Source organism: Hesperophylax consimilis, chromosome 25 (genome assembly GCF_061612785.1).
Source record: "Hesperophylax consimilis isolate HC1 chromosome 25, BYU_Hcon_1.0, whole genome shotgun sequence".
NCBI lineage: Eukaryota > Metazoa > Arthropoda > Insecta > Trichoptera > Limnephilidae > Hesperophylax > Hesperophylax consimilis.
In genome coordinates, this window is record NC_142860.1 from 12,563,622 (window position 1) to 12,586,814 (window position 23,193).

Sequence of the window (23,193 nt, forward strand, 5' to 3'; positions counted from 1 at the left end):
TTAGGCCCCATTTGTGCATCGTATACGCACAGTGACTGCACCGGATATGGTTTAGTGAGACTCACATATTCCAAGAGAGAACCCTGGCAATGTAATAGTTGCATGAACCGAATCACACATACATCATTACTGTAATGTTATCTGAATCCCGTTCCCGTTTATGAAATGAGTACAACTTACCCAGTTTAGTGCCATACTCTTCCATGCCCTGGCGGCTGACCATGTCCTTAAGTTCAGGCTTGTTCTCTCCCTCGGGGGCATCGATGCGGAGGATGAATTCGTTACGGATCCTCGGCAGAAGCACATACAGCTTCTTACCGTCTTCCATGCAGGCCAATCTAAGAGAGAACATATAGAGGTTTATATATGGTGTGTAAACATTTTGGAAAAGAAGCGGACAGACTTCCTCGAAATGTTCAGATTGTCATGAATGCATGGATCACGACGCATTGATATATCCATTCTGGAAGAGCTAGGCACCTGCCTACAGCATATTTTGGACACTTTCTTGACCAAACTGAGAACTAACCCTAGATAAACTCATGGTCACTGGCAAAGTGACCGGCAAGAGGAAGATCATCTTTTTTTTAATTTTTTTTTTATAGTAAAGACCTCACAAGAGTCCCAACTGCTCCCGTCTGGAGCCAGTGAGACTATGGCATCCCCAATTGGGGGATGTTGTGAGGCTGAAGGTAAGTGGGGAAGGGAAAGAGGAAGGTGGGGAAGTACCTGGCTATTCAGATCTAGTCACTAAACACGGCTAAAGCCATTTGGAGCAACGTTTCAATTCTGAATGGTGGTCTTACACCAGGGCGATACTGGTAGTATCTTCCACTCTGGAACGTGCCGCAAATATACTATATATTATTTTAATTAATTAATTGTGAAATAACACAAATTAATCAAATAAAATTTATTTGCGCACGCCGGGTTCGAACCCGCGACCTTCGGAATGGCAGTCCAATGCGTTACCACTGGACTATGCCGGCCGTCATCGATAAGTTGGAGTGATAAAATATAACAGGCATCCAGAAAGTCAGTTTCCGCCATTCTCCGTGGCAGTTCAGGATCGTGAGTAGTGGGAATGCCATAGCCCACAATTCTGGACAGTGTACCACACAAAAAAACGAAGCAATATCTTACCTGACAGCCTCGTGGGTCTTATCAATGTTGACCAGCACGCTGGTGGCGTTCTTGTATTGGTCCAGCTGCCTGAGTACCTGCGCCACATCCTCAGTGCCCCTGTAGCCGGGGATGCGGTTGAAGGGGTTGCGAGGGGTGGTGACGACGCGGTTCTTCTGCAACAGCTGCCACACTTTGTTGCGGAACGAGTGCTTGGTGATGGAGCCGTCCGACTCTGCATTGGTGGAGCGGCGGTAGGTACGCTGGTAGCCACGGTAGTTGGGGCCTCGCTTTCTGCCCGCGCCATTCTGTTCGCGTTCGCCATTCTAAAATTAAAGAGTAAAGTTTAGAGCGATACATACAAGGGAATGTTGTCTGGCAGACAAAGTACAACCACGCACCACAACAAGAATAGAGAAGTCACTATCAAAAAGGACTCTAAAATAAGATAAGCAGAACAATCGTGTTGAAAGACCTAGGGAGGTAAAGGGCATATTCTTGGACAGAATTTGAGTGGTGAGAATTCAAAGGGTTTTAGCGCTCAAAAGTAAAAAAACAACAAATTCATATCCACATACCAGGAGCCCACAAATGAGAAGAATTTAAAGAGAGAAGTTCACCTCAACATGCTCGCTCTCGCTGTGATTGATTCCGTTGGTCTGCGGTCTGTTGGGCCCGCCCATGCGCCGTCCAACCTTGCGGCTGCGGTAGTAGCGCCTGGGGTGGCTGTTCATCACCTCGTTGTCACTCTCCGGCTCGGACTCTGTCTCCTTCAGTGTGCAGCTCTTTCCAGCCCTAATGAAAACAATTGTAATTGTCAAGTCATATTTGGAGGTGATAAATTGGATAGCCAATATCTCTGCTATAGGTGTACTGGCTCCCTAGCCGCGTGACTGGCACTCCTTGACACACCAGATTCCTCATACCTTTCTCTCCTTACTTTCCTTAAAAAGTCCCCCACGCAGCATCCCCAAAGATAATTTTTGCCATTGCCAAAGTTGAAATGGATTCGTCGAGAATTCAGACTATCCCATACAGATGAGACGCGAAGCAAAAAAATTCCACTTTTTTTATCTCTAATTAGTCCTGACCTCCGGCACTCGCAACGCTTTAACCCCGAATGTCCGGAAACTACTGAATCCGGTCCCCACGCACTGATATTTGCATGATAATTCAGGAACATGTCTCCATGAGATATTAGCAAGCAATAGCGCCTCTATGGACTGTCCTGTGATTGTTGCGGATCTGCGCTAGTACTGCATAGTAATGCGTATTCTGTCAGACCCATAACATGTAGCCCCCATAAGGTCTGGAGTACATCTCGATTCTGGATCCTCAGATCCTCAAAGAAACTGATGACGGGATAGCACCATCATTGAGGGACAAGTTTTCAACAAACATTTTTCCTAAATAGTACTTCTGTGAACAATAGACCTCATATCCAAAAAAAAGTTTTTCTAATTATTCTTATTAAGAACGGGTGGTTTCGGAGAATTTGAACAATTCATCAAATTTCAACGTTAATTTTCAAGTTCCGTTCATATTTCATTTCTGTCAAACAACTAGTCTGTAATGATATAATAACAGAACTTGAATAAGATTTTCACAGAACCCGAAAACGAATGTTGAAATTTTATGAATTGTTAAAATTCTTCGAAACAACCCGTCCTTTAAATGAAAACCAAAATTTCCCCTGGAATCATAAAATTTGTAAGTAGATAATTATATAATATACATAAATCACGTTTTTTCTCATAAAATCAATCGAAGTAATTAATTAATTATTATAAACATATTTATATTTCAAATACGGAATTATATAATTTGTCCAAAGAAACATCACAACTATCTCAATGACAATAAATTCTTTTTTCAAATTTTCTTCAGGTACTATAAAAATGAAAGTGCTAATAAAAAAAGTCCTAGTAAAAGACACATTTGAAAAAATAATCTTTACTGAACCATTAAAACGGCCACTATCCTGAACCGGAAAAGGAACACCCAAACTAATTCGTAGACAGACATGCAAAATAAAACAGGACTTTGCTACGCACAATCAATAAGTTAGACAGTTTGTTTGCTAGTGAACAAATTGATGCTTTTCACATATTTGACCAATTCATCATATACGTGGCTGTAAGGCTGGTAAGTGAATCAGTGAACAGTGATAGGGTGGACTCACTCAATCTGCTTGTCCCGCAGGGTGGCCAGCAGGGTGACGAGCTTGAGGCGTCGCTCCGAGATCAGGTTCCACAGGATGCCAGCAGGCCGGTCCGCCTTCCTGTTGGTGCGAATGACTTGCGTGGGGGTCACGATCAGGTCCACGGGGAAGTCATGAACGGCCATTATGTCAGTGGGAACCGTGTCCAAAACCTGCAAATGTCAAAATATTAATTAGTACAAAGTACATATGGCGGAAGTTGATTTGGTTAGTATACGGCAACCTGGCTATAAGACTAGTATCTGGCACTTTTAGATTGAAGGATAAATTCACTTTTGTCATATTTTATGAACGATTTTGAATTTGAACTATATTCAATAAAATAACTGGAAGGGGACATTATCTGCCGTGTAGAATGAATCTGCAAATAAAATTTAAGCACCCCACACAAGAGTACCAACTGCTCCCATCTGTTCGAAGCCTGGGGGACTATGGCATTCCTCAATACGGTACATTGTGAGGCTGAAGGAGTTAAGAATGGAAGGAGACGGGGAAGAGGCAATTGAGATCTGGCCACTAACATAGCTAAAGCCATTTTTAGCAATGATTTGATTCAAAATGGTGGTCTTTCACTAGTGCGATACTAGATATATATCTATATATCTAGTATAGAGTATCTTCCACTGGTCATGTAGGTCGCAAAGACTAATGACGAATTAAAAAAAAACCATTTTACTTTTCTGGGGATTTTTTTTGTGCAAAATTTTTTAATGGAGTGTTTTGGAATTATCAGGGTCGAATTAACGGGGTTCTACTGTATACAAATCTTCGTCCTCCCAAACAGCTTGGTATGAAATATAAAGCCGTGTGGGCAGACAAAAATGCAACTTAAATTAGCGAGAATTAATGCCCACAAGAACATACCTGTGAGTCATGGACAACGGTGACAATGATGGTCTCCGGGGTGATTGCGTTTATTTCCTTGAGCAGGCCAAGGCACATATCAACGTAGCCTGAAAAATAAAGAAATTTATATTTTTTCTAACCTCAATATATTTGTTTTGCGAATTCTACAAAATGAATGCTCTAGCCAGTCCGGTACAACTGCATTAGTTTTCGGGTATAATAAAATCATTTTTAAATTCCTACTGAGGTTAAGGAATATTTTAGAATCACACAATAATTATAACATAGTGATTGATTAAATTTTAATGAAGTTTAATTGCAATGTACTTAAAACAACAAATACTTTTGCTTAGATCAAATGCAAAAATACAAAAAAAAGACTTGGCTTGACTGAATTTGGATGGCGTGTACTGAGGGACGTTAAGATTTTCCATGATAGGAGAAATTTTTTGTTATTTGCTGATGACATTAAATTGTATACCGGAATAAAGACGAAAGAAGACTATTAGTTTTCAATTCGATATCGACGGCATAGTAGAGTAAAGTAATCGAAATAAACTTTACTCTAACAGAGGATAGTGTACAATTATGAACTTTACAAGAGCAAAAACACTTCTTCTTCTTCCTAGCACTATCCCAACCATTGCCTAGGTAGGCTGTTGGGGTAAAAGATAAAAAAAGAAAGAGCAAAAACACTGTCCTTTAACTATAAAATGTCTGGCACCTCATTAAAACAAATTTCTTTAATGAAGGATTTAGGAATCACTTTTAACACGCGCCTGACTTTTCGTTCTCATATCGATTCGGTGTGCAACACTGCCACGCGAATGCTACATTTTGTAATCTGCAACATAAAATCATTTTCCAATACGGCAATCAAAAAAATGCTTTATTTTACTCTGGTTCGTAGTATTCTCGCGAGTTGCTCGGTTATTTGGGGACCCGAAGATGCCATACACATGATATAGAAAAGGTACAAAAAAAGTTTATGCGATACCTTTACGCGCAAAAGTTTGGGTACTAGCCCTTGTTATATCCAGAGATGTGCAAAATGGGTACCCAAAACCATTTGAAATGCAAAATGGAAATGGGTCAAAACTTTTCCATTTGAAAATGCAAAATGGTTTTTAGAAAAGCATTTCAAATGCAAAATGCAAAATACCTATTTTCAAAATGCATTGAAAATGCAAAATGGTTTCTCAGGTCAAACAATTAAAATAATTATAGAATTTTGTTGAAAGAAACAGTTTTGTCATTTAATAATGGACATCATTGTAGAACAAACATATTACATGATGGTAAATCCAAAAATGCCACGACTACGGATTATGAACCACAAAAAATTTGCGCGGGACAAATGTTGCCAACGTAAAAACATAGAAACTGCTATCTAACATTTTATTACAGCGTCATGCCCCCATGTTCAGTATTTGAATCAGTATTTTTTTGTAATTGTATCACTCAATTGCCAGGGCTTCTACCAGTGAGCAACTTGACAAATGTAAATTATCTCTCATAGCGAGGTTGAGGACCGACTGATATTTGGGGCTTGTGAAAAAAAGATGAGTGGAGATAGTAGGAAGAATGTTGCAAAAAAGCATTTAAAATGGAAAATGCATTGAGAAAAGCATTTAAAATGCAAAATACAAAATGGTTTTTAGAAAAGCATTTAAAATGCAAAATGGAAAATACCCATTTTGCATTTTACATTTTCATTTGAAATGGATTTATTTGAAATAAAGTACATCTCTGGTTATATCCCTCTGACTGTATTGCTGGAATGCTAGGACTAGATCTTGACTTGACTGAGAAAAATTGCAATGGTGGTAGTGCACATAAGCTGCTCAACGGACACATTTGCAATACTGATGTTCTGGAACATATTATGTTTTATGTTCTCGATAACTTCACGAGAGCGAGGAAGCACAGGCTTTTTATTTTTCCAAAAGGCAGGACCAACATACCAACGCTCATGCCTCTGTGGAGAATGACTACTCTTTTAAACTAACTTCCTTCAGAGATAGATATGTTTCAGTCAAACCTCAATGAATTCAAGATTAGAATTAGAATTTTAACATGATGATGCATCGCAACTGATTTAATAAATTTATATAATAGATTAATGTACACGTAGGTATATCATTAATTGTAAATTTTATTGGAATCACTATTTTTCACAAATAAACAGAAAATAAATTCATGCCTTTGAAAAACAGGACAAGAAAATTTAGATATACATGTATATACACAACCAAGCAGTGGATTTCTTCCAAGTTAATAATTTATACATACTGTGTCCTCTGCCAATGCGATTTCCATCCTTGGTGACGGCTACTGATCCAACAACCACAAGGTCAAGGGAAAGGTTGTCATCAAGACCTGAGAATTAATAAAATAAAAATAATTAACATATACTATGATGGCGGAGTAATAGTAGACAGTAAAAAAAAAAAAAAAAACCAAGCAATATCTGGAATGACAGGTGATGGATGCCAAGGAGACAATGGAAAATCATGATAACCTACATTGTTGTCCCTGTTTCAAGCTGTCTCTCATATTCACCTTTCTTGGTTTGTAATAGGATAATACAGGCATGTGCAGCACTCCTTGCAAAATTTATATTTAAAAATGCATAATATGCACTTCAATGTGTGTAATATTGCACACTAAATTATGATACATAATACCAGTATCCGAGAAGCATACAATTGCAACTCCAAAACACAAAATGTTCAGGGTTAGTAAATCTATCGTCATTTTCCTATTTTGATAGAAAATTAAAAAATATTGTTATTTTTTTTCAATTATCATTCTTAACACACTTCCCGTGGGAAAGGTAGTTCAATCTTTCACATCGGTCATATTTGAATGGCGGAAAAGGCATTGCTGTCTGATAATTTTATATAAATAATTTATATCAATATCTCTGTAAGGATCACAACATTATGCATATGTATTTAAAAGTGTGAACCAAGTCTTCTCCTTCTAAAAATTCTGATCTTTTGTGTGGAAGAATATTTCATCAAAGGAAAACTATATTTAAACCTGTATAACGGGTAATGCATTCTTACACTTATAGAATCGTAGATGTAGATTTTTTTTGTTAATTGCATAAAAATTAAAAAAAAAAATTGTAATGTTATAAAATACATACGTTTTTTACAAATAAAATATCACTAAATGGCCCAGCACTGACTTTAACTTCAGTTTATGGAGTCGTATTACAGAAGTAGGCTTTATTTTCAGACAATAATTTTACAGTTGGCGCGTGGTGAGTACTATGTAAAAAAAAATTATATAAATATATCATTCAAATATAGAAATTATTTTCAAAGATATAGCTGTTTGGACCCTTGTTGAATGAACTGAACATGAACTTTGTTAATATTTGTGGAAGTTACTAGAGATTATATAAAGAACCTTAGTTTTTCAGCTCTCCTGAACATTTCGTGTTTTGGAGATACATCTGTTTGCTTCTCAGTTACAGATATTATGTCATTAGGTTTACCCACTTAATTTTTTGATACTGCTGTAAGTTATATGTTGTGTTATGATAAAAAAAAAACATTTTTTTTTTTTTACTGCATAATAAAATCGGAAGTGTAAGAAAAGAAAACATTTTTCACCTTTAGAGGGACATGTCAAAGTTTTTTTGCCACGCATTATTTACCTAAAATTGTTATTTTTTATCTGTGAATTTATTACCCGACCTACAGTAGATGCATGAATCGTAAATCATTAAATATGGGGTTAACTTTAATTAAAATGGCTAATATAATATAATTTTCATACAACAAAATGTATTGACTATAAAGTTAAAGTATCAGCAATAAGGTATCACTAAACGTAAATAATTTGAACCAACAAAATATGAATCATTGGAAGAAATTTCAACACTGGGTCACAACACTTGCAGAAATTATCAATAGTTCAATGTGATATGACGGGCATGCTTATGCATCGTGACGCTAATAAACATCTGGAAATATGTGCACCAGGGAGTTTATGAATGTACATAAATACAATAGTGCCATCTCTCAATTTTATCACCTCAAGGACACATTATATTATATTTTTTGATAAGAAGCAATAATTCATATTGTCAACGGAAAAGTGATCATATTTGATCACTTTTCAGGAGAGACAAAAAACTACTTGATTTTACCCAAATGGAAGGCAATTGAGATGCACCGCCGTGACTCTATTTTCATTAAGATTATTCCTTTATGTTGAAAAAATCTAGTATTAATCCAACCGATACAGGTTTATTACCGCCATTAATGGCATTGCAGGATGTCTTACGTGGTGATGGTTTGCCGTTGACGATATAATATTATGGATACATGTGTTATAAATATTGCCTTGCTCACTAGTTTAATTAATATTATACACCTAAATATTGTAATTTTCATTATCCACTCCAACGATGGAGATTTCCAGGTATTCAGTTTTCCGATTCGGCCGCATTTGTTACAAAATCATACCTCCAAATATTAATATGGAAACACGTCAACTGCTTACTGCGGTTTAAAGCCAATGAATCCATCTAGATTTCACCGTCTGTCCCTATTTAAAAAAATCGTTAAATTCATAAAACTCACATTTCCAAATTTGGGTAGCTCTCCCTCGAGTTGTTGAAATGTAATATAATATCTATTTCTTTTATTAATAAATACAACATTCATTTAACATTTCATCTTTCTAAATGTGGTTCGTACATGTCTTAAAATTAACTTTATGATTATATTTATTAGCGATATTGAATAAATATTGATAAGGAGGCAGTATGCCTAGCTCCCATAAGCAATAAGACCAATGGCCCATGTGATGATCTCTCAATTTTATTTATATTGATACATAAAGAATTTGTGACAAGAAACTTATTGTTATTTAACACTTTTATGGGTATTTTTGCGCTGGAGCTACGCTGCCTCTGGGCGAAAATAATTAAATTATTTCAATGAAAATTTCTATGTAGTAACTCGGCATACCCAAGCTATAAAAGTACCAAAATAAAATCGAATAATATTTGGAATGCAACTCAATTAACCATGTAATATGTTTATTACGGTCCGCCTATCAGTATTTTCCCATACAAGCTTTCTTTAAATACGCCCGACATCTCTCGCTCGCTTGCACATATTCGAATTGGGTTTCAGTCATAAAAACCCACATTCCAGGAATTGGTTTTTTATACACATATAATATATTAAATCAATGATCAGCAAGTAGGAAACGTTACTAAGGAAAAAAAATAAATAAATGAAAGATGAATATTTCAAAAATAAACTTGAAAAGTTCTGTCCACATGGCTAAATTTAGTAATCAACAATACACTGATCTCTGTGCAGGCTGTATCAGGATATACATAAGTTTATTTGGAGTAGAAAATTGAAGGGAATTTCGAATCAGGCGAAAATTTTAATTAAAAAAAAAAAACTTTATTTATTTCACATGTCACCTCTGACAAGAACGTAATGCTAGCACGCTTGTGGGAAATAAAAACCTTCCATTCATAATATTATTAACTAGATTACAGCGCAATGGAGGTGATTTTTCACAACAGCGCTATACAAATCATCTAAATATTATTATAATAAATCAATCAAAAGTATAAATATCTTATTTCACACAGACCTTTTCTAATCGGGGATATTGTCAATATTATGTTGTAGTATAGTATATCAACTGCTTTTCAGAAGATTGCACCAACAGAAAAGTATATATGAGAAGGGTGTTAATTAATATCTACTACATTAGAAATTATAAGAGCAAATCACGATAAAGGAAAGACATATTTCCTGAGGAAAATGTGAGTCACACTTTTACTAGCAAATTCACACAATATCAATATCAGGACTGCTGATAGAGGCACTCAAGTTACATTAGATAAAACTACATGCTGAATTCCTCCCACACCCTCCATATCACACTTATAATTTGTCAGGATAGACAGTGAAAAATATTTATGGAATCGAAATATTTCATTATGTATTACACAAAAGAAATAAATAAATATAGACATATGTTCATGGCACCTCTGTCGTTAACTAGTTGTGAATTCTAATCGTCAACAAAGTGCAACATACTTTCAGTATCATCTTGAACACAATGAACACACTTGTCTTGGTTGCTTTGAGAGTAAATGTGAGCATAAACTGACAAATATTGTTTCAGTGCATTTAGAATCAAAGAATTCGTTCGACGAGTCATGATCACATATCGAAAGATGACCTATTGTGATGATAACCAATAAATAAGATTCTCAATTTTTTAAATAATAATTTTCATATTTTAAATTTACAACCAAGGATGAAAAATAAAATAAAATTCTAGTCCTAGGACAAATTGGTTTCGTTAACTCGTTAAATCTGTTAACGTTATACCCGCGGCTGACGCACATGTATGTGATTTGGTAAGTCAAGCCCAAGACGTGGCTTATATGCACGTGTGTGATTGAGTGGCAGCCAAGATTCAAATAAAACTTTGGCAGAATGTAGAGATCAAATGGTACTCAACTCGGATTTAAAATGTAGCTTATTCTTTATTCCATTGACAGCTGTTGAAATATTATTCAAGAAGAAATATCTTTACTTTACAGATACATGAAAAACAAAGACCCCAATTCTCAGGGGCCGAGAGGCAATCTCCCGCCATTTAATCTATAAGTAAATATCTCTCGCTTCCGTTTAGTTTTTTTAATTTTATATTTTGCCTGTCGCAAATTATGACCATAATTTTAGTATAGGGTGGTTTCTTACCTTACATGTTAACACATTGTTTGCGGGAGACGCTTAAAAGCGTCTTTTGCGTACTGTTGGTAGAGAGCGGGAGACGCTTAAAAGCGTGTTTCGTATTTGTACACTATTGGTAAAGCGCGGGAGACGCCAAAATGCGTTGTAGGTACACTTAGAGTAACAATATATTACGAGTAACGTATGATGTTGGTTACTCTGTGAAGTAAAAATTATGCGTCAGCTCTCGTGACACGTGTACTAGGTACCTGGCAATTCGTGGAATTGAGTCGGGTGGCCGGCCGACTGTGGTCATAAAACATGCACTTGAAATAAAATAACTGTAAGATAAATATTTCGTTTTTTTTTTTAAATCTTTATATTTCTTCACTGTTAAAGCGATATTGTTTCGTTCAAGACGTTCTCTATTTTCTTTTCTGTCTACATTCGGCTTTAAAAATTTCGTACAAAGTATTTGTGTGCTGTGCTCGAAAATTTATTTGTTACATAATAAAGGGATATTTTTTCATAAAAAATACCCTATAAAATGGACTACGGTAATGATAATCGATTACAATAAATATATGAAAGGCATTGACCTAGCAGACCAATATCTTTCGTATTGTTCTATTTTATGAAAAACCACTAAATGGACAAAAAGGCTAGCGATGTATATAATAAATTGTGCATTATTCAACTCATTTGTTGTGTACAACTCCGTAAAAGAAAGGAAAATAAAATATAAACAATTTTTTAAGGAAATCGCAGAGCACTGGGTGGCCGATCAGATTTCGTCAGATAATAGTCAAGACCCGGAACCAACACCATCAACATCTGGTATCCGAAAAAAATCTTCAAAATCTGATCCTCCAGGAAGACTATCGATGGATATGCGAAAACATATATTGGAAAAGATTGAAGGCCCTGGTAAAAATAAGAATCTGCGAAAGCGATGTCGTGTGTGCGCGGTACACAAAATACTTAGCAAAACCCGGTACGTGTGTAAATTCTATAATGTACCTTTACATGAAGGGAATTGTTTCCAACGATTTCATACTTTCAAACAATATTAGTGTTTAGTAGTGTGTATTTAAAAATATATATATACTTTGTTGAATGTGCATAAAATGACTAAATAGACAATACGACAAAAGTGCAGTTTTTTCAATTTTTTTAAATTTAAACTTATATATCGTAATTGTTTCTTCAAAAATATAAAAATTTGTGACCAGATCATAATAAAAAAATTCGAATAAGGTAAAATACTGAAAATTTTATTTAAATTTGATCAATAGTTCAGAAGTTATAGCTATTTTACATGAAACGGAATTTTGCGCGCGAACATGATAAAAATTGCCCGCTTTACGGCGTAGATTGATTAAAAAATCCCCCGCAAACATTGTGTTAATAATAACAAAATTCAAGGTTTCAGAATAAAAATGTTAAAATCGAGCAAAAAATGGTCTGGAGCTGATTTGTTTTGCGTTGTACAGGTTAATGAAGCGGTTTAATGGCCAAAGTTTTGAAGTACTAAAAAGTTCCTAACCTCAAAGGTTGGGAACCTTTGACTTTACACTTATCCACTCTAACATTTATTCGCCTAAAAAAAGGGCACTCTGATCTGAAAAAATTCTCCCTTCCCGGCCGTTTTCTAATTCCAAAAAGTAATCAAAATGATTAACACAGGCAATATATTTTAATTCTTGGGTATGCCATTTTTTTAATTCACTCATTGTAAAAACATTGCACCAAAAGTATTTAGTGTTTAGTATCCAATCTATCGAAAGAGAAAACTAGACAGAAGTATGTTTGGAAGACATGCTTATTCCAAAAAAGACTTGTACTGACTCATTAATTCACAAGGTATACAAAATGGTTTAAATGAGATAAATGAACACTACATTCATTGCATGTGGAGCTACCAAATCCTATAGGGTAGGAAATAATGTAGTCAGTATCTGCTCACCAATATGCGTGCCAGTTTCTTCCAGACCCTTCACCATCAGCGCCTTGAGCAAGTCTTCCTCGCTGGCATCCTCAGCTACGTTGATCTTAGTCATCAGGTAGGTCTTGACCCGGGGGGGCTGCACATACAGGGTCTTGCCCGCTTGCAGACATGTCATCCTGCAGATGCAACAAATATATTGTAATACAATTTAGTATTGTTAGCTGCCACCGGCTGTCTGGAGCCAGTGGGACTATGGCATCCCCGATTGTGGTATGTTGTGAGTCTGAAGGGAATGGGAAAGGAAAAGAAATGAGGCAGAGTAAGGTTGGGAAGTATTCGACTATTCAAGTCTGGTCACCAAACACGGCTAAAGACATATCAAGTATATAGAGTATCTTCCATTCTGGAACCAGGTGAAAATTCGCGATTTATTATTTTATGTGAAAAATAACCAATATAAATAAATTATTATTTGCCAAAGCCGAGTATTAAAATGGCGATCTGTCATTCCAGAGCCAAGGAGATTATCTCTCTGCCACGGAGGTCATCAATGATAATATGAAATACTGGTGTCCGTATCCAAAATTAAACAGTTTCAAAATTGGTTAGAACTTGAACAGAACATAAATGGTTTCACTTTAAGGAGCAAAATTCTAAAAAACTAAAATAATACTTTACCTCACTACATCCTGCGCCCTGTCAGGGTTGACCAACACGTGCTTGGCCTTCTTGAACTCTTCCAGGTCCTTCAGGGCGGCAGCTGCCTCCTCGGATCCCACGAAGCGGGGAATACGGTTGAAAGAGAAGGTGGGCTTGACGCAGAGCTGGTTCTTCTGCAGTTGGTGCCACATGTCATTGCGGATTGTTTTTTTGGACACCTCCACGGCTGTATGGAAGAAAAGAATTTATTAATAATCATATTTATTCAGAATCTAAGTCATCAAACTTTCATCTGATCTTCTTGTCTTTGTCGTATTGGGATTGGGGGTCCATCACCTTTACACATCGCCCCCGAGGTTCCTGTCCTGCGCTACTTCGGTGGCCTCTGTCTTAGAATTAAATGACTAAATGGGTGCTCAAGTAGAAGCGAATCGTACAAGAGGTGGAGTGACTGCGTGATGATGAAAAAGAAGGGAACAGTATGGGAAGACTTGAGGACTGGAGAATAATAGCTGGAGACGGTAGCCAGTGGAGCACCATTTAAATATTCTATTCTTAATCGTGTTAAATATTTTTGTACATGGGCATTTTCGCTAAAGTTTGTAAATGATTTATTCATTTTTATGCATTCCGTTTCTATTACTTTTATATTTCCACCAATACCAGATTACTAGATTTTTTCCAATTACTAATTCCTATAATCTGTACTCCTCATAGTACTCACTTATACTGGAATAATAATGAAGGGTAGTAATGTGGATTCCTCAGTGGATATCTTCAATTTATCACCTAATGAATACAAAAGATTGTTACTGAGGCAGTTGTTATAATAATAAAAATATTTGGCTGATTTATACGGCACTGTTTTCATGAAATTACCTCATTACAAATATATGTATTGAATAGCAAATACAGCTGGCTTACGACTAGGATTCATAATAACTAGTAACTTATTGATACAAAAATAACACTGAATTCTGTACAATTTTATTAAACTATTCTTGTGTAAAAGTTCCTGAAAAAGGCGTTAATAAATAAATATAGTCTCAAAATAACAGTAACGGATTCTATATCAAAAATGTTAAATAAGATTTTTTTCAATGTTAATCAAAAATTTATGTAAACCCTGTATATTTTCCAAAAATATACAATGCAAGATATTTAAGTCACCACAAATTTAATCTTATATGCCTAAAATTAATTACTAAATCAGACTTTGTTTAATTGAATGTAGAGGTAATTTTTCACAAAAACCGCACTATACAAATTATCCAATTATTATAACAGAGGTGTCATGGTAAAAACACACTATTTTGATCTAAATAATCGATTAAACGTATGTACAGTTATACAGGCTCGACGGCTGTATTTAACTAACTTAATTAAGTAAATTTCTTGTTAAAAAATATATGACTTTCCAATATTCTAAAACACCCAACTATGAAAATAAAACCAACCAAAATCGTGGGACATGATAAAAACGCAATGTACAAACTTTGGCGAAAATTCCCGTATTCCCATTTGATATTCTATCCAGAATGTTTATCAGAAATACCTTAGGATGTCTTAATCATGTGCTGATAACAGTCCCCTGGTAATATGAAAAAATATAGTTTTGATGATTTAAGGCGATGCCATAGGTAGTAATGCAAAATCATGTGTTTTTGGTTTGAAAATTTGGTCTGCTGGAAATGTTTCAGATGCTTCAATTAAATACTGCGAGTAGAATACACCTTGGCCTTTGAAATAATCGAGTATTTTTTAGATAAGTCTTTTTATAAGCCCAGAAAAAAATAATGTAACGGCCTATGAAACTGCTTTAAAGTTCAAAATCTCCTACTTACGAACCCATTTTCGGTTATGGTTTTATTGTATAGTGTGGCAAATTAAGTTATTTATAAAATGATCGAAAAAAAATTAAATATTTATGCCTGAACATCCACAAAATAAAATAAAAGGCACTTTTTGGCCATGTTTTTTTCTTGCATAAATCAAAACAGGCGGATGGTGTTAAGCGGGAATTTAAACCTTATCGCCATCTACGTAAGGGTTTTTATTGATAGAGGCTCAATTTAAAATATTACATGACGTAGTGCATCGCCTTAAGGGATTCCAACAAATCTACTTGTATTTGCTAAATATGGCCTGACCCATATGTATAAATTTAATATACAGCTGCAAAAACATAATGATGTATGCATATTGACAAGGTCACTTGTTAAAAAAACAAACTGGGTTACAGGTGGGAAGAAACATAACAGGCACTAAGACATGGTGAACTCTTTAGAAGATAGAGAACCTGGGATTGAATTTAAAAAAAAAAAGATTGTTTGAGATTTTCAAAAGAACAGTATTATAGTGTCTACCACCAGGACAGATGTGATATGATCATCTGCCCTGAAGATTGATACTGGAACACTGTCCGAAACATTGACTAAAGAAGGAGGAAGCGCAACGCTGCTAACCCAAAAATTAACCACAATAATAAAAACATGTCTAGAAGCAGGTATGTAGTTGGTAAGGTCAGTAAACTAATAATTACACAAAAAACATTTCGTGGCCGTGGAGTGAAAAGTAACTATCTAACAAACTGAGAGTTTTGAGATGGTGGGTGTTTTGTAGTTGCAATTTCAAATGTCCATGTAAGAGCAATAATAAGTTTTTATGTCTCACAATAATTTCACTTAAAATTGCCTAGCTACATTAAAAAAAAAATATATATATATATATATGTAATAGTGATTTTTAACAATACCTATGTGAGTTATATTAAGTGATTTTTGTGCGTAAAGCTATATTGTTTTTAAAAAGGGGAAGACTTTTTGAAAATAAGCGAGAACTTGTAATAACTAAAGGTAATTAGTTAGTTTATGTACTCAATATGTTAAATTAAGGTTGTTGTTAACCAGTGACTGCCATGCGAGCATTCTAATATTATCCTTGTTAGAATAATTTGTGATGCGATTTTGACCTTGATGTTTCGAAAAATGTATCAAAAACAAAATCTGCATCGTTTGGGCTAACAAAACTTTAAGTTCCACTTTTGATTTTTATGAATGGCGCCTCTCTGAAGGATGAAAAAATATTTTTCTGTTTTATGCTCTGGCCTTCAACAGGTTAATGTGAGCAAAAAAACTTTCAAGTTATTATGTTGGTAAAAAGGTCAATATATTTTGTGATACGAAGTAGATAATTTGAAATGCGACAAATATCTAAGATGTTTGATAACTTTGGGAAAAAAAAAAAATTCATGCTGTGCTGTTAGTGACTTTCACCCATGATATAAATAATTTTTCATGCAGTTATTGACTCTTCCCATAGAAGTGGGGTAAAAAATTAAGTACTTTCACAAATCTAATGCATTTTTACCAAAAAATGTTATTTAGTGACTTTTCGCTCAACACCGTATTTGAATGATATAGTATTTACCTCACCTGTCTTTTATAAGCATAATATGTAGAGGTAGCTTAATCGTAAAGCATTACAAATGTAGAGGTAGCTTAATCGTAAAGCATTACAATAAACACATTTAAAATTTTACGACTGTTTATGATTTATGTAAAATTTGTTCATCGGTATTAATATATCGCTAATTTCATTGCACTTTTTATCAGAACCAGAATTTAAAGAGATAGAGATAATACTATAATAAATTATATATTTTCTTGAAAAGTGTATAAAGTGGGCATACTGGCAAAAAACATAAAATCGGAAATTTGACTTCATAATGCCGTGTTATAAAGTTATTTACACTCTTAAGTTGTGTTAAATTAAATTTTTCCATAATTATAATGATGTAGCGAGCGGTATTTAGTCCGATGCACGGATCCGAATACTTTCTCCCTCACACGCATAGCGCCGTCTCGCTCGGCAACTTTCAGCTCACCACCCGTAGAGGAAGACAGCCCATTGGCCAAGCTACCCCCACCCCTCCGTCATCGGCCGGCACTACCCTTCCCCAAAGGGTATATAACACCGTGCAGGCCTATATGGAATCAGAGTATCCAGTCTCCTGGTTAAACTAAGCAACAGAATCCTAGTGGTCATTGCCCAGTTAAACCCCCCCAGTACCGAGTCGAGAGAACACTCCGGGTTCTCCTTGGGAATTCAAGTAACAGCTCCCTCGGGGACATTACTTGTCGGGAAAACCTCAACCCAACTAAGAGACCACGGGTCCTCTGTTAAGGTTATTACGCTAAGTGTTTAGTGAGAACGTTAGTGATAATTGTTTAAACTCTAAATGACTTTACTTTGTGCTACAACTTTCCTGTACTCTGTTTTTTACTATAAGCTGTGAACCCGGTATGTAAGAGAAATAAACTGACCAACGCTGAAAGATTATTTTCTTACAAACACCCTGACACAAAGTTAAATAGAAACCGAATACATTTGTACTGAAGAAAAAAAACGTTAAATCGATTTGCCTTATATAATGTCTATGGACGTGCACTTATATACGCTCTTTTCATTTCTGGCAGAAAAGCGAGTCAACTTGATTGTTTTTGTCTATAGGCATTTCGCGTGTCTATACACAACGTTTATTGAATGTTTTGCTTTTGCAATTGTGTAGTGCATTGAAAAGAAAGTGAAGCAGTCTATTTAAAGCATAAGGAGAACCCAAAGGACAATAAGCACTTAGTAAAATACTAATTGTTGCCATTTTGGAAATAAACTTTAAACCCGACTATTACATAACTAAAAATCAAACGGAAACAATATTCATGAATGAACACACATCACAATATCATATTTTTTATATCGACACAAACTGTAATTGAATTTAATAACCAAAGTTTGAAGTTGGTACAAAACATAAATGTTTGTTTTCTCAAAAGAGCGATTTTAGAGTAACACTTTTTGCCACAATATAAAGCTGGTGTACACCTACTAGTAAACAATCTTTCCATGCGTTTCATTTAGTTTATTGCGACATGTTTGAGGTTTCTTTGTTTCCTCAAAGTGAGTGAGGAAACTAACATGCATCTTTAGACATAATATACTAAATAAAGATTTACTCAAAATGGCATATTTTGCCTTCTGCCAATCAGTAATGCAATATGGCATTACAGGGTGTTTAAACAATTTAAATAAATTATACTTCACCATGCAACATTACAAATTTATAAAGATAATAAATATTCTAAATAAAACTACACCATTTAAAAACAAAAGATTACTCAGACAATTTTCAATTCGCCAACTAAAGGAGGTCACTGCATCACCGTTGCATAAGTTGCCTGAATGCGTTTACACCATTGCACTACTGGATATTGTGTCCACAGTTCTGATGTGTATAGGGGCAGTGCAGTAACGGCCGTTGTTCCCAACATTTCGAACGATCAATCTCGGGGTCCGATCAGCCAAGTGGTTTATTCAGTAACGTTCGATTCACCTGTTTCCAAACATCTTTAGTGTTGATTATCTTAAGTGGCCATGGCCATTTCATAGACAATAAAATGACATCAAAGTTAAAACTTTCAATGCTAAATTAACATTGACGAATTAATTATTGTATTTATTATTAATGCATATATTTTTTTAAGTACTGTAATACGTAAACCGATATTTAATATTTAAGCGTATGAAATATGTTAAAAATAAAGTATTAGCTTGACTTTAATGCCACCGTGCCTTGACCTCGCAAATATGTTTCACTCTGTTGACACTTTTTATAAGTAGTCATTTACTGAGGCAAGCTTAATCCAGTAATTTGGCTTCCTTAAATTGGTTGATCACTCAGTTGTCACTTTTCTGTTGGAAATAGCATAGTTGTGCGTTTGAGCAGTGTTGAGCCAAAATTTCGGCTCAGCAGTTGATCAGTAGGATTGGGAAGAACGGCCGTTAGTCTTAAAGAGCAGTTTTCTTACATCTTCGCTACAATGGTAGAACCGCCTTGAGAGCATTCCGGCCCTCATACTGATTGCTCTCCTAAGAATCCAGCCTCTTCGTTTTGACCAGGGCCATTTTGAATGCACCTTGCAGAAAGGAATCTCCAGATTAAATGTTGACCGCCATTGTAGTTTTGCCGCTGAGAGCTCCATTGTAAATTCTATGTTACATATATTGTATACATCGTTTATGAGAAAGAGGGAGACAATACATTACAATGGAGCTATGATCACTCAGTATGTCCACCATAGAATGCTTTATTGGAATTAGGTGCAACACATTCGATAAGGAGATAAAAAAAAACAGCTCATGACAAATAAATTTCCACTTTATCAAAATGCAAATACGGCACAAGAGCCAATTCCATACCCTAGTTCTATACATCATGTTTTGATTCTGAGGCGATACTGAGAGTACCTTCCACCACTACTAACACAGCAATCAAAAATATAAAATTAATATTAAATACGGTAACCGGATAATTCAACATATCTTTAAAGTGATGAAACAAAAACTAGGTCAAAAAGGTTACATTTATGGGTTAGTTTTTTTCATAGCTTTTAACGACTTTATATCACTTTTAGATGTGTTGAATTGTTATTGGGCTGAGTTATCAAGGAACCATTATATACCCACGCTGAAATAAGATCAGATTATACGAAGTTAGAAAATGAATACTGCAAATGGGAATAAATATATATATATATTTTTTTTTACTAGAATTGCTTAGTGTTCAAAAAGTGAGTTCATGTAAATATTATTTTCTTAAATCAGATGAACACAAAAATATTTCCCAAGAAACCAAAAAATTCCTTTTACTTCAACAAATAATGACGACGACGGCTTTTTGGGACAATAATTTAATATCAGACGACATTAGCGCAAAGATCGGCACCTTTTTAAAAATGTCAGATTTAAGGAATTTTTTTGTACGCATAGAAATTACAACAAACAATTATTATTTTTTTGATCAACATTAAACATGAACAGCCTCGTTAAAAGATCAACACAGATGAACAAATATATATTTAAAAAAAAAAAAAAAACAGCATGAATCGAGTTAAAAATAACCCATTATGAAGTTACTCGAAATTTGGTGTTTTTCCATTCGTACTGTTTCATTACAATTATGCATATTGGGGGTAATATTATATAAAAAGTACAGATCGATAACCTTCCAGAAGAACATGTATTAGACGATGCTTGAATGCGAATGAAGCAAGGATTGTGTGCCGAGGCCACTGATGTCAAAATAGATAGACATGCCGTAACGCAAAATCTGGGTATCATTTCGACAAGCTGAAGGCAACATGTGACAATCTTTTTGGCACAAGGAGGGATCGAGAATCCCTCGAATAAACTACGACATCAGCCGGATATTGACTGCCGAAAACCACATATTGAAATAATCAGACCCTGAGCAGAAAAGAAGTTCACTAATCTAAGGTAATGGTTTGCAGGGCAGTCCATTGCGGGATTTTTGTGCAGAGAGGGATATATCCCACTTCCCCCCTCCGTGCAAATTGGTCTGTACCCCTGGCCCTCATGGGTCTGTCCATGGTTTGTGGCCTGGCGAGTTGGTTCATTGACTATATGTAGGGCAGGTTCACATTGGTTGGCTCTAGCTGTTCACATTAAGAGGTGCCGATACGGCGCAATAGTTGTCATGCCAATAATATCCGACCTGACAGTAAAATCGTAACAAAGCGCCTAATAAATGTGTTGTCGCTTACAGTTTTACCCGTACCCACTAATATGACCCTGCCCTCAGTTACTTTGGCCGCCTGCAAAGCCAAATGTTTCAAGCTGTACCATGAATGGAAAAGAAATACAATATATATTAAAAAAAAACTTGATTCAAAATAATTGCAATTCTAAATGAGGTGATTAGCATCTGTTTGAAAGGTGAGTTTTTTGTAAAATTTCAAATAATTATTAGAACAACCTAGTCTAATGATGGCACTTATTTATTTTTGTTTTATTGTTTTGGATAAATCTTTTAAAATTGATACCAACACAATAAATAGCAAAGTTATTCCGAATACAAGGCTTTGGGTATGCAAGTTACTTCGGGGCCGGCCCTGGGCCAAACGACGCCTGGCACTGTATCAGGTGTTAGGTATTATCAGCGCATTGGCTCCTTGGTGAGTCGGCCCGCTCAGGGTCGGCCCAGAGTTTGACACGGTTACTTTTGCAGTCGGTGGCGTCGCTAGTATAGGTTTAGTGGACACAAAAAACTTAAGAATTTCATTTTTTTGCTGTTGTTAGTTTCTTCTTTAGCCAAAAATATTGAACAAGTTTTGATCATAGATAATTTTGTAGATCAATAGGTATGGTACATTCATTGAAAAATATGTTTTGAGTTTGAAAGTAATTATTGTTGTATGTGCAGAAATCGAAAAGAATTTCTTTAGAAGAGCTAAAATTTACAATAACCTTTGAGGTGATTTACTAAACAGGGCTATATTAAATTGTACAGTACTAAACAAAATTTATGTTTAAAACTTTGAATTATTTTCATATAATATAGGTTATTATAAATAATTTAACGATTGATAATAATAAAATTAATGCTGATGAATTCATATTGGGTACTTGTAAGCATCCTATCATTTATTGCACATTTGTGCCCAAACAGCAATAAATTTCTATCAGTAGGTGAATGCATCATTACATATCGGGTTAGCTATGATCTCCAATAATGCAAACTGATAATCATAGACAAATAGTTCTGATGATAGAAACGGTCAAATGTACCAGAGAGTTAAATTATAGGGAAACAAGAAGACACACTTCATGGCTTCGAATTCTATGACTGATAGCTCAGTTCTGCAGAGTTGTTCCGGGCTATAGCCTGAAGGGTGAAGAATGCCCTGATGATAGTTAACCTCCGATAGCCAGAATAACAGTAAAATATTGAATGGAAACGGCATGGTATAGAAACAAAATTAACCATTTTGTGACAATACAATCAAAAGGTTAATTTTCCAAATATGAAAGTAGAAAGGATATATTTTTTATTGGACATATTTCGAAATGGACACATTACACAAAAGGACAAATAATGTGCTCAAAGCATGTCAACATCACAAATTTAATGATTTGCATAATGTGTGTAGGTAGTTTCTGACGTATAGGAAACGACGATACGTACTGCAAATCGCATTAACAAAAGGGCGTGCAATAATTGTCGTTCCGAACTTGAAAGATGATAATCATGACGATATAAGATCAACGCATTCGTTGACATCGCCTAAAAACAGCGGAAAATTGATTTGGAAACGTACCGGATCCATTGTTATTGGATGCATAGAAATGCCGAAAACCCGACAAAAACACATGTTAATTTATCTGGTTTCGACATCAAAATGCAATTTTTCGCTCGAACAGCGAGTTCAGAACGTAAGAATAAGATTTTAAACAATGACACAGCTTGTTTTTACATTTTGCGAAACATCTGCAGGTGAATTTCGATGTCAAAATTTTCAATGCATCAAAATTTTACCCCAGCTCCGACAATAATATTTAACAGAAAAAATACACAAAGTCGTACATTGAAATAGATGAAAAGAAACTTACGGGTTGCCTCCGAAGCCTGCGAGCTATCTCCGTTCAACATAGTGATACTTTTCGTAAGATGTTAGTTATTTATCACAAATGTGCAGTCGCATTTGACAACGACGATTAACCGACAACGCCGAATTTATTGTGAATGCAGATTGCAGGTATTGCACAACCCGTCATAGGTAAAAATAGACTATTATTGAAACAAA

At 35.3% G+C, this 23,193-nt stretch overlaps 1 protein-coding gene across 2 annotated transcripts in view; it reads right to left on the reverse strand.

Moving 5' to 3' along the window:
* Positions 1 to 23,155, reverse strand: part of lost (methenyltetrahydrofolate synthase domain-containing protein lost) — a 32,182-nt gene extending 9,027 nt beyond the window's left edge. For both annotated transcript variants that reach the window (XM_089647001.1, XM_089647002.1), the window contains exons 1-9: positions 23,000 to 23,155; positions 13,550 to 13,757; positions 12,890 to 13,047; positions 6,482 to 6,568; positions 4,208 to 4,296; positions 3,305 to 3,495; positions 1,743 to 1,917; positions 1,144 to 1,448; positions 181 to 338 (exon numbers count right to left, since the gene is read on the reverse strand). In XM_089647001.1, coding sequence (XP_089503127.1) covers positions 181 to 338; positions 1,144 to 1,448; positions 1,743 to 1,917; positions 3,305 to 3,495; positions 4,208 to 4,296; positions 6,482 to 6,568; positions 12,890 to 13,047; positions 13,550 to 13,757; positions 23,000 to 23,039 — 1,411 coding nt within the window. In that variant the 5' untranslated portion in view covers positions 23,040 to 23,155. The remainder of the gene's footprint in view (positions 1 to 180; positions 339 to 1,143; positions 1,449 to 1,742; positions 1,918 to 3,304; positions 3,496 to 4,207; positions 4,297 to 6,481; positions 6,569 to 12,889; positions 13,048 to 13,549; positions 13,758 to 22,999) is intronic.
* Between the last annotated feature and the right edge of the window lie 38 nt (positions 23,156 to 23,193).